The sequence below is a fragment of the Malania oleifera genome, chromosome 13, assembly GCF_029873635.1.
Source record: "Malania oleifera isolate guangnan ecotype guangnan chromosome 13, ASM2987363v1, whole genome shotgun sequence".
In the NCBI taxonomy this organism is placed as follows: domain Eukaryota; kingdom Viridiplantae; phylum Streptophyta; class Magnoliopsida; order Santalales; family Ximeniaceae; genus Malania; species Malania oleifera.
The window spans coordinates 14610026-14622018 of record NC_080429.1 but is presented as its reverse complement, the minus strand read 5'-3'; the positions used below and the strand labels follow the sequence as shown (position 1 = coordinate 14622018).

The 11993-nt window shown below is 35.1% G+C and overlaps 1 protein-coding gene across 1 annotated transcript; it reads left to right on the top strand.

Moving 5' to 3' along the window:
* The first annotated feature begins 1315 nt into the window (after window positions 1-1315).
* LOC131146010 (uncharacterized) lies at window positions 1316-9251 on the top strand. The gene is made up of 5 exons (XM_058095260.1): window positions 1316-1752; window positions 6270-6531; window positions 6632-6828; window positions 6997-7184; window positions 8640-9251. Exons 1-5 carry the CDS (start codon window positions 1658-1660, stop codon window positions 8924-8926), a joined length of 1029 nt encoding a protein of 342 aa, XP_057951243.1. The 5' UTR covers window positions 1316-1657; the 3' UTR covers window positions 8927-9251.
* Window positions 9252-11993: the final 2742 nt, after the last annotated feature.

Here is an 11993-nt window from a genome sequence, read left to right as displayed (position 1 = left end):
TTAATCCCCTTACTTGATTCTTGAAAAAGCTCGCTAACACTCTGGCCTACGCCCCACGGCGTTCAAAATCCTTGAAACCCTGAAATTCAAATTTTACTATATTACTCATCACAATTCAAATTTTACTACATTACTCATCACAATTCCTCGAGTAACTTTCCTTAAAATTTCCCTAAGCTTTGAATACCCTAAATAGCCTAATAAAATCTAAATTATTAAACTTAGCCCCGATTTAGGATTGGTACCCTGGAACTCCAATTCGAAAACCCTATTCGGTTAGATTGTAGAGAATCTCCCCACGAATTTCCTGATAATTTCCGTTCGTTAATTAGGCTTATAGTTTAATAGAAATTAAGGTAAATTTAAGAATTGACCTTATCTCAAGAGATATGCTTACACCGCTCCCACGACAGATCCGCTCTAGTAGAAGTGTCGGTGGCGGCAAATAGAGCCCAACGGTGTTTCCAGATTTTCGATCGGCCGAATATCGAAAACGAAATTGAGAAGAGTGGGTGAGAGGAGACGAGGAGGCGAGGGGGGGCGCCTCTGTTTTCTTTCGCTCGTGAGATCCTTCAGGATATATAATATATATATTTATTTATATCATTATAATATTATATTATCATTATATTATATTATTTAATTATTAATAATAATTATTTTATTTATTTATTTATTTTTAAAAATTAATTTTAATTTTAATTTTAAATAAATTTAATAATAAATTTTTAAAATTTTTTTTTTGAATCACTACATAAAAAGCCCAAAGAGTTTGTCTTACTTAATAACTTAATTATTTGTGAATTTGGTTTTAATTCAAAACTTTATATCACATATTCCATATTTTACAAATTGCAATTATAACATCTCTCATGTGAATAATTCATCATCTTGTAATTTTTTGTTTAAAAGCATATTAAATATTACTCACATAAGTAAATAATAATGATGGTTATTGACTCAGACCGTTACATTAGATAAATGAAAATGTAAGTATCCTATTAATTAACATTAATTTAATAACTAATTAAGTAATCAGAATTGATGTTTGAAAATTTTGTATTGAAAGCACAAATTGAGCAAGATGATAAAAAATATTGTTAAAAGCTTAAAATCAACTACCACAAAATTAAAATTGGATAAAAAAATTATTTAAAATAATATTAAAGTTCAGTGAAATTTAATATAGTGTGCATAAAATTCAACCTACGATAGACTTAACTTTATAAAGTTTTTTTTAAAAAATAAATAAATGAATTCCTTACCAGTGAAAATCGTCTCCTTCACAAACTTGCCCCTCACTCCAATGCAGAACTATGAGGTTTTACGTATGGCCGCCGAGCAGAGAGAATGAGGTCATTTCGGTAAAACCAATCGCAACATCAGCCTTCCACGTGTCAGTTCGGCCCTATCTCCGCTTCACGAGATTCTGGTCCTCGCCTCCAATCGAACCCAGCTACTAAACCCCTCTCCCTCGCTTCCCTTGTTCTTTTCTCCCCTCTCTCTCTCTCTCCTCTCTTATTCGCGGTCGCCTGGACCTTGCCGAGATCGAATGGAAGTGATTGCACTGAATCTTACGGGTTTCTTCCGTCGCCAGCTGCAGATATTGTAGGAATATCCTTACTCTCCTGTTTGACCTTTCACTTCATTGATTTCGATGGCACAATGTCGTTCGATCGTGATATTTGCTGCTCTCTCCTGCCTCTTCGCTCTCATCGATGCCAGTGCTGGTGATGCCGATCCTCTGTACAGGTGAATTTTGTTGTCTTTGCGAGCTTGTTTGTTCATTTGTTCTGACTCGTTCCTTGTTTTATGCCTGTAGTTTGATTCGCTTTGCAGTGTTTTGATTTTGGAGCTATTGTGCTGTTTGATCGGGACGTTAGGGTTATTACGTATAGCTAAAATAAACCTAGACTCCCGATACATCCTGTTTGGCTGCCCAGAAAGTGGTGGAAAAGCAAAAGAAATGTTATTTTGCATCTATGCGCTGTAGTTTTACATTTTAGGGGGGAAGAAAAAACTCGCCTATGTACACCGACTAATCTTGCTCGTTGTTTGTGCGTCTAGTTTTGATTTGGTTTCTAGTATTTTGGTTTTTGAGTTATTTTGCTGTTTGACCAGGAAACAACTTTTTTTGGTGCTGCTATTGCTACGTAGAGAAATTTTTTTACTAATACATCCTGCTTGGTTGCCAAGGAGCGATGGAAAAGCAAACGAAGTGTTCTTCTGTATCCTATGTGTTGTGTATCCGTCTATTTTAGAGAAAAATGAGAAACTCACCTATGCAAAGGCAAATAGTTGTGCAGTTCTTTACGTTTGGCTTTGCTGTGTTGTTAACCGAGGAAAAACAAATTGTAGTCAAGTGTTATATGGTTTGTGTTTTGGCTTTTGAAAAATGAAAGGTGAATCTCAGCATTGCAAAATTTATCATGCTTACAAGAGTGGAAGCTTTAGTTTTTTGTGTTGAAGATCATGAAAAAGACAACACTCAAGAATATTTTTTCCTTGTTTTCATTGTTTATGCTACTGAAACTGAAAAAAATAATTGTCAAAAAATCATAGTGGATATAGATGGTCAATGTCTTTTATGGATGAGTTCTAATGGGTTGCAGGTAAGAGAAGCCTGGGAAAGACTAGAGTTACCAAGTGGAGGTAAGAGGCTTGCGAATAGGTTAAGTTCTATCAGGTATTTCAGTGTTTATAGGGCAGTACTCTAATATTGTAAATTGATGAGTAACATCCGTAGCTTAATGCTGCAATTAGGATGGTTACTAATTATAAGTTGGGAAACAACTCTTCTCATCGAAGGCGACAAGGAGGGTTACATATGGAGAGAATTCAGAAAGATGGAACTGTCTTGAAACTGTAATTCTTCCTGGATGCATGGCTTGTGAGGCAATTATGGTTGGAATTGTTAGGAATATACGAACAAATTCCGAAACCTGTGAGAAACAAATAGAGAAAGAATAACGCCAAAGAAAAATTCAATCACACGTACAAGACAATATTTACGTGGTTCGGCAATTTTGCCTACGTCCACGGAGTTGCAGGGATTTCAATATTATCAGGAAGAAAGCACAGAGAGTGTGACGATACAATTCTCTCGCTCTCGTTCTCTCTCGCGGATACAACCACCGAAACCCTAATCACCCGAAAGCACCCTTTTATATGTTGCGCCTAGGGTTCCGTTGCCCCCGGACCCCCACAAGTACAGCTTGTACCGCTTAGTCCATGAGTGCTGCGGCTTGGGCCTCACGGCCCAAGCCTTCGCTCCATGAATTAAGCCTTAGGATAGAAATCTCTAATTAAATAGAGGTCGGGTCGTCATCCAAATCAAAACATAACTAGGCTCCACAAAAGCCCAACAGGAATTAGGTAAAGAGGGTGCTGGGATGGATAGTAGATACTAGATACAGCTACTTTTTTGCTTTAAATCTGCTTGAATCAGAAATGGATAGAGATTCAAGGGTGTTCTCATTTCTAGATCACAAGAAGTCTGATGTCTTCTGCTGTGTTATGTTGGAATAATGAACTGAAGGTGGATTATCTCAAGAGTCTTGTTGCTCAGGTTTAGCATTTTTTGCCTGTGTCTATAGAATTCAATGATCTCTCTTAAATCTCTACAAGTTCTCTTAGATGTATGTACTGTAACTTAGACTTAGAACCAATCAACATTTACTGATAAATTTCCATTTTCTTCAACAATATTTTTTTGGATATTTTGGATGCTTGTAGTACTCTGAAGTCTGAATTACGTTCTTCTCTCTTTGCGCTCCTGTGACAGTTGTCTAAGGATTAGGCCTCTAAGGACTGTTTTATCTGGAAAAATTGTGCAATGCTTTAAGTGTAAGGATTAGGCCTCTAAGGACTTCATTATCTGGCAAGTTTTCCATTTGGTTCAAAAATTGCAGACAAATGGGTTGTCTCTCAGGCTTTGCAGACTAATGGCAAATCAAATCTTCCAGAAGAGGTTCTTCTGCAGTTGGAGAAGGAGTTGGCTACATCTTCTTCACGAGCAAGGGATAATGGATCCATGGGTTTTGGTTGGCAGGGGCTGGGAAAAGATGGGTGGCTCAGGTAAATCTAATTCTGGGAATTCAGCTGCTGTCTCTGCTTCCATAGTGGGTGAGAAACATGGTCAAGATGAGGGACTAGCAAATGTGCATCTTTCTGTGCCTATGGATGGGAGTAGGGATATGAAGGATCAGGTAATTTGTGGGGATGCTCAGGTTAATCTTGGAACAATGGGGAATCAGTGTGGTGACAAGGGAAATTGTTTTGATAGGCTCAGGGCAGTAAGGTTTATTCTTAGCAGGCAGCAATGCGGGTGAATGTTAAAGGTCAAAAGGGGGATATGCTCTTAAAAAGGATATGGACTAAAGAGAGGAAAGTATTGGGGAGATATGTGGGAGGATGAGAGTGATATCACCAGTGAGTTTGCATGTGATGCTGGTTTGTTATTGGATTAATTTTGGTAGCTTTATGTATCTGAGTCATCTGATTCATTTTGGAGACCTATAATTTGTGTGGTTGTGCCACTATCTCTGATGGAGGATTTGGAGGGAGTTCCTATTTTTTAGGAAGATGGATGGATTGGTTAAACAGCAGCAATGTTCAAATGGGGTTTTGCCTATTCCTGTGGAGGAAATTAATGGAATGGATGTTAGGAGCCCAACAACTATTGGACCAGAAGGAAATGTAATTTTCCTGGGTTGTTGCACAAAGAAGGATAAGAAAGCCCACATGGAATTAGCAAACCTGCGATGTTCTGTGAATTACGATGGCAGGGGTTTAAAATGATTTTATTTATTTTTAATTAGATTCTGGTAGTTCCTTACTATTTTCTTTCTTTTTTTCCTTTTTTTTGGGCTTTCTTTTCTTCCTTCTTTTTGAGGGTTTCTTGTCCTCTCATAGGTTGCAATTCTCTTTTATTCTTCTTCCTTAATATATTACCTTTTCTATAAATGAAAAAAAAAAAAAAACAAACAGGGCTTAAGGATAACTTTGTGCATACATTAGGTTTTGGTGCTCATCCTTGTATGCAACCCGTCATCTTTTCTTTTTAAATAAAAGAAACACCATCATTTCTGCAACTTCTGGCAATGTTTCCCTAGCACAACCACAATCAAATTCATTGACCTATGATAGCTTCTACCTTTCTACTACTTTTCTGATCGTCCATTACCACTGTCTCAGGCACTGTCAGAAACACTGTTAGGAATCTTCATACTGCTGGCACAGTTACTTTGCCACTGCCTTCTACACCATCTCTTAAAACCTGTGTCTATTGTCATCACTGCTTTCTGCCTCCTTCAGTGAGTTCTTTTGAAAGTGAATCACCAGCAGCAGCAGTCTCTTATTATAGCCACCAGCACTATGCTGCTGTCAGTGTCTGATCCCTGTCATGTTCATCTCTGACCTGTTACCATTATTGTCATCATCAAACTCAATATCCAGTCCAACTGTTGGTCGAAGTTGAACAGGATTATCTGAATAGAGGATTTTTATTTTCATAAAAAATTCAACATATCTATAATTTTAAGATATTAAATATTTTAAATTGGATATCCAAGGGCCTATTCCATTACCAGAATCAAATATATTTTCCATTTTATTTCAATAAAGGCTTGTGAAGTTTCAATTTGCGACTAGATATTGCTTCCTGAAAAAACATATGTTTTAGTTGAGAATCCTTGTGGCACATACAACCATTCCAGTTTACCTTTCCACCTTAAATTCCAAGAATCTTTAAAATAACGAGTAGTTTTTGTACCTAAACTGAAAACTTCAGCTAAAGCTTTCAAATCATGAATCCTGTTGTAAAATCTAGTCCTATGTTGTACAGACACGCACACTTACATGCATGATAGCATGTGTATATGTTTGCAAAAATGTTTTTTTTTGGTAGAGGGGAATTGGAATTGTTTTGTATTTTGATATTTGAGTCTCAAATACACCCCCCCTCATGGTGGCCGAAAAAATAGGAATTATCATATGCTCAAAGTCTTTAAAAAGGTTAGAAGTTCATTGCCTATTTTTTTGGGTTAGCCAAATGTATTTTTAGATCACTAGAAATTGTTCCCCATTTACCCTCTATCAAAGAGGGTGACATGGATTGAATTTTGAAGTTATGTTCTGACAAGTGATTTGCATTCTTTGATGTGGTTTGGGCTAGTTCTGAGATCATAGATGTGTTTTAATTTTCTATCTCTAGCAATTTCCTCTGGCATTTATGTTTTTTGTTGTCTCAAATTGTTTTGTCTTGCCAGGGCTTGTGTAGAGCAGTGTGAGAAGTCTGGGTGTGTAGGGGATAAATGCTTCCAGCACTGTAAATTCTCTTCTGATGGGAAACCCATTGATGGTCCTTGGTATATGCAAGAGCCACTCTATCTGCGGTGGAAACAATGGGACTGTCGCAGTGACTGTCGATACCATTGTATGCTTGATAGGGAGCAGGACAGAGGGAAACTTGGTCATAAGCCTGTCAAATATCACGGAAAGTGGCCTTTTCAACGTGTTTACGGGATCCAGGTCTTGATATTTTAACCAAGCACTGGTTTCTTAAAATACAAATGAGGTGCTGTTTGGTTGTGGTTTTCCTACAATAAGTAATTGCTGCTCATGTTGACAGGAACCTGTTTCTGTTGCTCTCTCTGCACTCAATCTTGCTGTACAATTTCATGGATGGCTATCGTTTTTCATCCTTTTATACTACAAATTGCCTTTGAAATCGAGTAGGAAGACATACTATGAGTACACTAGCTTATGGCACATATATGGAATTTTATCAATGAATTCCTGGTTCTGGAGTGCTGTGTTCCACAGTCGGTAAGCATCTGTTTATTTTACATAGGCATATTAGTATTTGTGCACAGAGACTTGGAAACATGCTTAAGAAATTTTTTTTCTGAAGCACCTGTTCTGTTTCTTCTTTTCTATTCTCATGCTCATTTTAATTTTCCATGATGTTGCATCCTTTACCTGAATAATTTGCAGGGATGTAGATCTGACTGAGAAACTGGATTATTCATCTGCTGTAGCATTACTTGGTTTTTCTCTCATTGTGGCCATCCTGCGATCATTTAATGTGAGAGATGAGGCTGCAAGAGTCATGGTTGCTGCTCCATTGATTGCGTTTGTGACAACCCATATATTGTATCTGAACAACTATAAACTTGATTATGGTAATCTACTTTATCCAATTATTAGATGATGCGCACTTATCACTTGTATGTGTATGCTGGTGCGTGTGTGTGTATTTTCAGAATTTGTTGTGCAGTCATGTCTGAAAAGAACCCGAAGCTTAAATATGCCCATGATAATAATCACACTGCATAGATCCACTGTCTGGGTAAATATTTGTCCACATTCTTAAAATTGCACTAGATGAAAACTGCATGTGCAAAAAAAATTTGGAAAAAATCTGCTCAACATGAACTTATTGCAATTATTTGGAAATGGCTGTACATTTATTTTTTTCATAAACATCGCTTATCCCCAGCATGTCCAACCTTTGATCATTCTGCCCTTCCTAATACCCATACAGTTATTTGCTGCCATTGCACATGGCTAAACTGTGTTTACTGACTTTTCTATCTCATCTTTAAAGTATTTTTGGTGTTAGCTTTTAGTATGTCAATTGTTATATTTTTCCTCTTTTGCTGGGTGTTTATGCTTGTGAGCTTTACTGATTTTTTCAACTACTAAACAGGGTATATTTAAGGGAATACTGTCAATGAGTGCAGCATGTGATATTATATCTTGAATTCATCATGCCTTCCCATTAGTCATGTTCTTTAAAGACTTTAAAGAAGACATGATTGAACAGCCAAAACTAATGCTTATACCATTGCTTTATGATATTTTGATACGCACCTGTGGCTTTGTTATTACCTTTAAATTTCAATTTGTGATAAATGTTTTTTGATTTTTGATTTTTATTGTTTGGTTCTGTCTAAACCTTGGTGCATTATAAATTTTTTCCTGCTCTTATGGGGCTTATCCTCATAAAATGACACTGAATTTTAAGTCCACTACCAGAAATTCAGGTATGTTTCAATGGTGCAACTGTTCAATTTATTATGCCCTAGCACCTGCCTGAGGGATGGTTATGCACATGCATGTATAGTGAATGCGGCAAATTGGTTTATGTGCGTATTAATTATGAATATGGCACAAACTTCCCATTGGATGCACTGTGTGTTTAGACTATGGAGGAGAAATTCTTCACTTTCAAGCATCTAGTGTTGGTGGCACACATGCAAACAATGAAGGTGAAAAAAAGAAAAAACTCTGCTGTTGTGTGCTTGTAATTTTCAAAACTGGACTTGTAAAATTTAATCTAGTTGAAAGACCTTTAAGGTGTGAAAGTAATAAATGTAGTTTTTTGAGTAGAAAGTTTTTTGAGAAATGCTTGCTCACATTGTGCATTTAAATGTATACTTCTCGTATTTTTTAGTTCTTATATGCTAAAAAGTGTTGTTACATATCAAAACAAGTTTTAGTTGTGTTTGCCTGCCCCTGCGAGATACAGAGAAGCAGAAAAAATATGCTGATACTTGTCATTTGTTCTTCTGAGTACCCTATAAAGCCCTCTTTCTAAGGGTGTATGAGTCTGATGTTACTTGATAAATTTGCAGGTTTGAACATGAAAGTGTGTGCAACCATGGGTGTAGCCCAACTTCTATTGTGGGCAGTCTGGGCTGGTGTCACTCGGCATCCGTCACGCTGGAAGTTATGGGTGGTGGTGGTGGGAGGGGCTTTTGCCATGCTTCTGGAGATTTATGACTTTCCGCCCTACCAGGGATTTGTTGATGCTCATGCTCTTTGGCATGCCACCACCATTCCGCTCGGCTACCTTTGGTGGAGCTTCATCCGGGATGATTGTGAGTTCAGAACATCAATTCTCATGAAGAAGGCCAAGTAGGATTTTCCCAATCTGATGCATGCATTAGCCTGATAGTGCATTTGTATCATGAACACCAGTTTCAACTCATAGTTAAATTCATCTGAACATGCATGGTCTCTCTTTTTTCTCATGTGTATGCATTTCTCTGAAATGCTTGCCATGATTGGTTTTCAGTTTCCAATTTTATGTGGTGTCAGTTCAGACGATTGCATCTCCATGACATATGTTGGATAGCGTTCCTCAAGGGATGTAAATTTTGTTCTTTCTGTTTGAGGAATTTTTAGTCATTAGCTAGATGTCATCGTCAAATAAAAACTTCCCGTGGATCTGTGTTCTTGCCGCATTACTCTTTCCCTTTTTAAGGTAAAATGTTTGGTGGGAACGGCGGCACTGCAGCTGCAAGAATGCATCTTTCATTTTTGTACCGACCTCTAGAACTGAAAGGGTTCCACCATGTACAGGTTTGACCCATTTGGGATATGTGATAAATGTCAAAACGACAGTAGGCTGGATGGAACCCATCTGGCTTTATGGCCAGTTTGTTGCCTTGAATTTATTTACCCAATGTTTGGAGAAGTCTTTAATTTGGATAAAATTATATTGAAGTTTGTCTAATTCCATTCAAATTCAAATATAATGTCTGAAATTCATGCTTCCAAATACAGTATTAAGGTTGTATTTTGAGTCGTGAATTTTAGGTCACAAACTTATATTGTTTTAGATGAAATGATGTATAATTTTGTATTGTATTTTATTTTTTAAAAAAAAATTGACTATGTTAAATTTGAGTTTTGAATACCAAGTTTCTAAACATGGGATTAGTGCAATCTTTCAAGCTTCATTTTGGGATTAGTTATTCTTGTTTAGATATTTTATCAAGGTTGAAATTGAAGGACTTTGCATTTTATTTGAACAATAAAAAATAAAAATAAAATAGGATGCTAATTTTTAATTTAATTTTACTCTGCATCAAATATAATTAAAAACAAAAAAACTGCTCAAATATGATTAAAAAAACAATTCAAAGTTAATAATATGGAATAATGAAATGAAATGTTATTTATTAACTATATGTTCGGTTTCTTAAGCATAAAGAAATTGTTTCACAAATTTTTCTTTCATTTCCTTAATTTTACACATTATTTAACATGTCACAATTTAAGTATAGGGGAATACGGTACAATGTATGTAGTAAAGCTTCAAATAAATAGAAGATCCTCATGTTGGCAATGAGATTTTGCGGCACGTGCGAAGGTATTAAGATGGCGAAGCATCCATGTGCATGTACGAATGTTTCAAAATATTGAAATGGCAATTTTTTTTTAATTGTTTTATAAATCTTCAAATGGGATGGTAAGTGGGAAGTGGGAGCAGGCTTGGAACTTGAAGAAAGTCTTCCATCTTACACCAGAATCCTTCAGGTATGTCCTAGCCAATAAAGTTTTGAGCTTTTACGAAATTTAAATTTATTTTAACTAAAATTATTTGACAATAGGTCGGATGGAACTTTATTTTCAAAATTGATGCATTCAAAAAGACATTAAATAGTTCAGCATTTTTTTAAATAAAAGACGCTGGATCCGCCAGTATTTTTTAAATAAAAATGAAGGATCGTCCAACCACCCATTGTAGCGTGGCGGTTAAAAAATGCTATCCTAAGTAGCGTTTTTTGCTTACTTAAATCATTTCTTCCTCGTCCATTTTTGTGTGCAATTTGTAGAAGAGGCCAAGAGCGGAGACAGGGCCGGCTCTTCACAATGTGGGATCCTAAGCGAATGATTTAATCAAGGACTTTTAATATTTTGTTTAATTTTTATTTTATTTAAATTTAATTTTTCTAACTTTTTGAGATGCAAAATCACTAATTAAAGTTTTATATTCAAGATTGTCAAGTATTTCTTTTTCTATCGATAACATAGTCAATCTATTTAATATTTCTTATGATATAGTTGATCGCAAATAATTTTTTATAAGTTTAAATTTTGAAAAACTTCTTTCTGCAGAAGTTACTGTCACAGGTATCGTTAATAAAATTCTATAAGCAATAAATGCATTTAGAAAACAATCTATCTTTTTTATAAAGTTCAATGTTTCAATTGGTGGACTCGTTTCTTCCAAACTTTCTTTTAAAATTCTCAATTGTGAAAATAAATCAAAACCATTAATACCTGAATGTGTTCCACATTTTAAAATATTCTCAAGTGTCAACTATTTTTGTTTCAAATTATTCTCATCTAATGATTTAAATATTTTTAAATCATATAAAAAACCAAAAATATTCTCATATGTTTGAAATTGTTCAAATCTACTCTCAAATGAAATAATAGTTTGATCTATTATATATAAGAAAAAATTAATCCTAAAAAATTCTTCAACTGAGTGTATTGTATTATCGTTAGCATTCTCATTATATTATTTTTTTCCAATTAATTACACATATTTTACGAAATATAGGTTCAATATTCATTTCAAGTGCAATCTCTTTTACTGAAATCATAGAAGATATAAATCCATTCTCCTTATAATTTTTTAGAAAAACAATAAGACCTTTTAATTGATTAATGGCCACATCAATACGCATATCTTTTGATTGTAAATTTTTACTAACACAATTAGCAACAAATAATATGCCATACCAAATAATCATTCCTAGTAAGAATTCAAAATTTTTCATTTCATAAGTTGTTATACAATAAGATTCACTCTTTGTTTTTGGATCATCACTAATTTTTTCTAATTGAAGTAAAACATCTCTAATTTGATAAGCTTGAAACCTTATTGCCTTAACACTCTCTATTCGACTTTCCCAACGTATTTGTGATAATGATTTTATAGTTAAATTTGGTACATATTCGGTTAAAATTTTCCATCATTTCGTAGAAGAAGAAAATAATGTATATATTCGTTGTATTACTCCAAAAAAAGTTATAGTTTTAGAATAACAATTAGCCATATCACAAAGTACTAGATTAAGACTATGACAATCACACGGAGTGAAAAATGCTCTAAGATTTATATCTAATAGTCTCTTTTGTACACCTTATTGTTTTCCTTTCATATTAGATCCATTATCATATCCTTACCT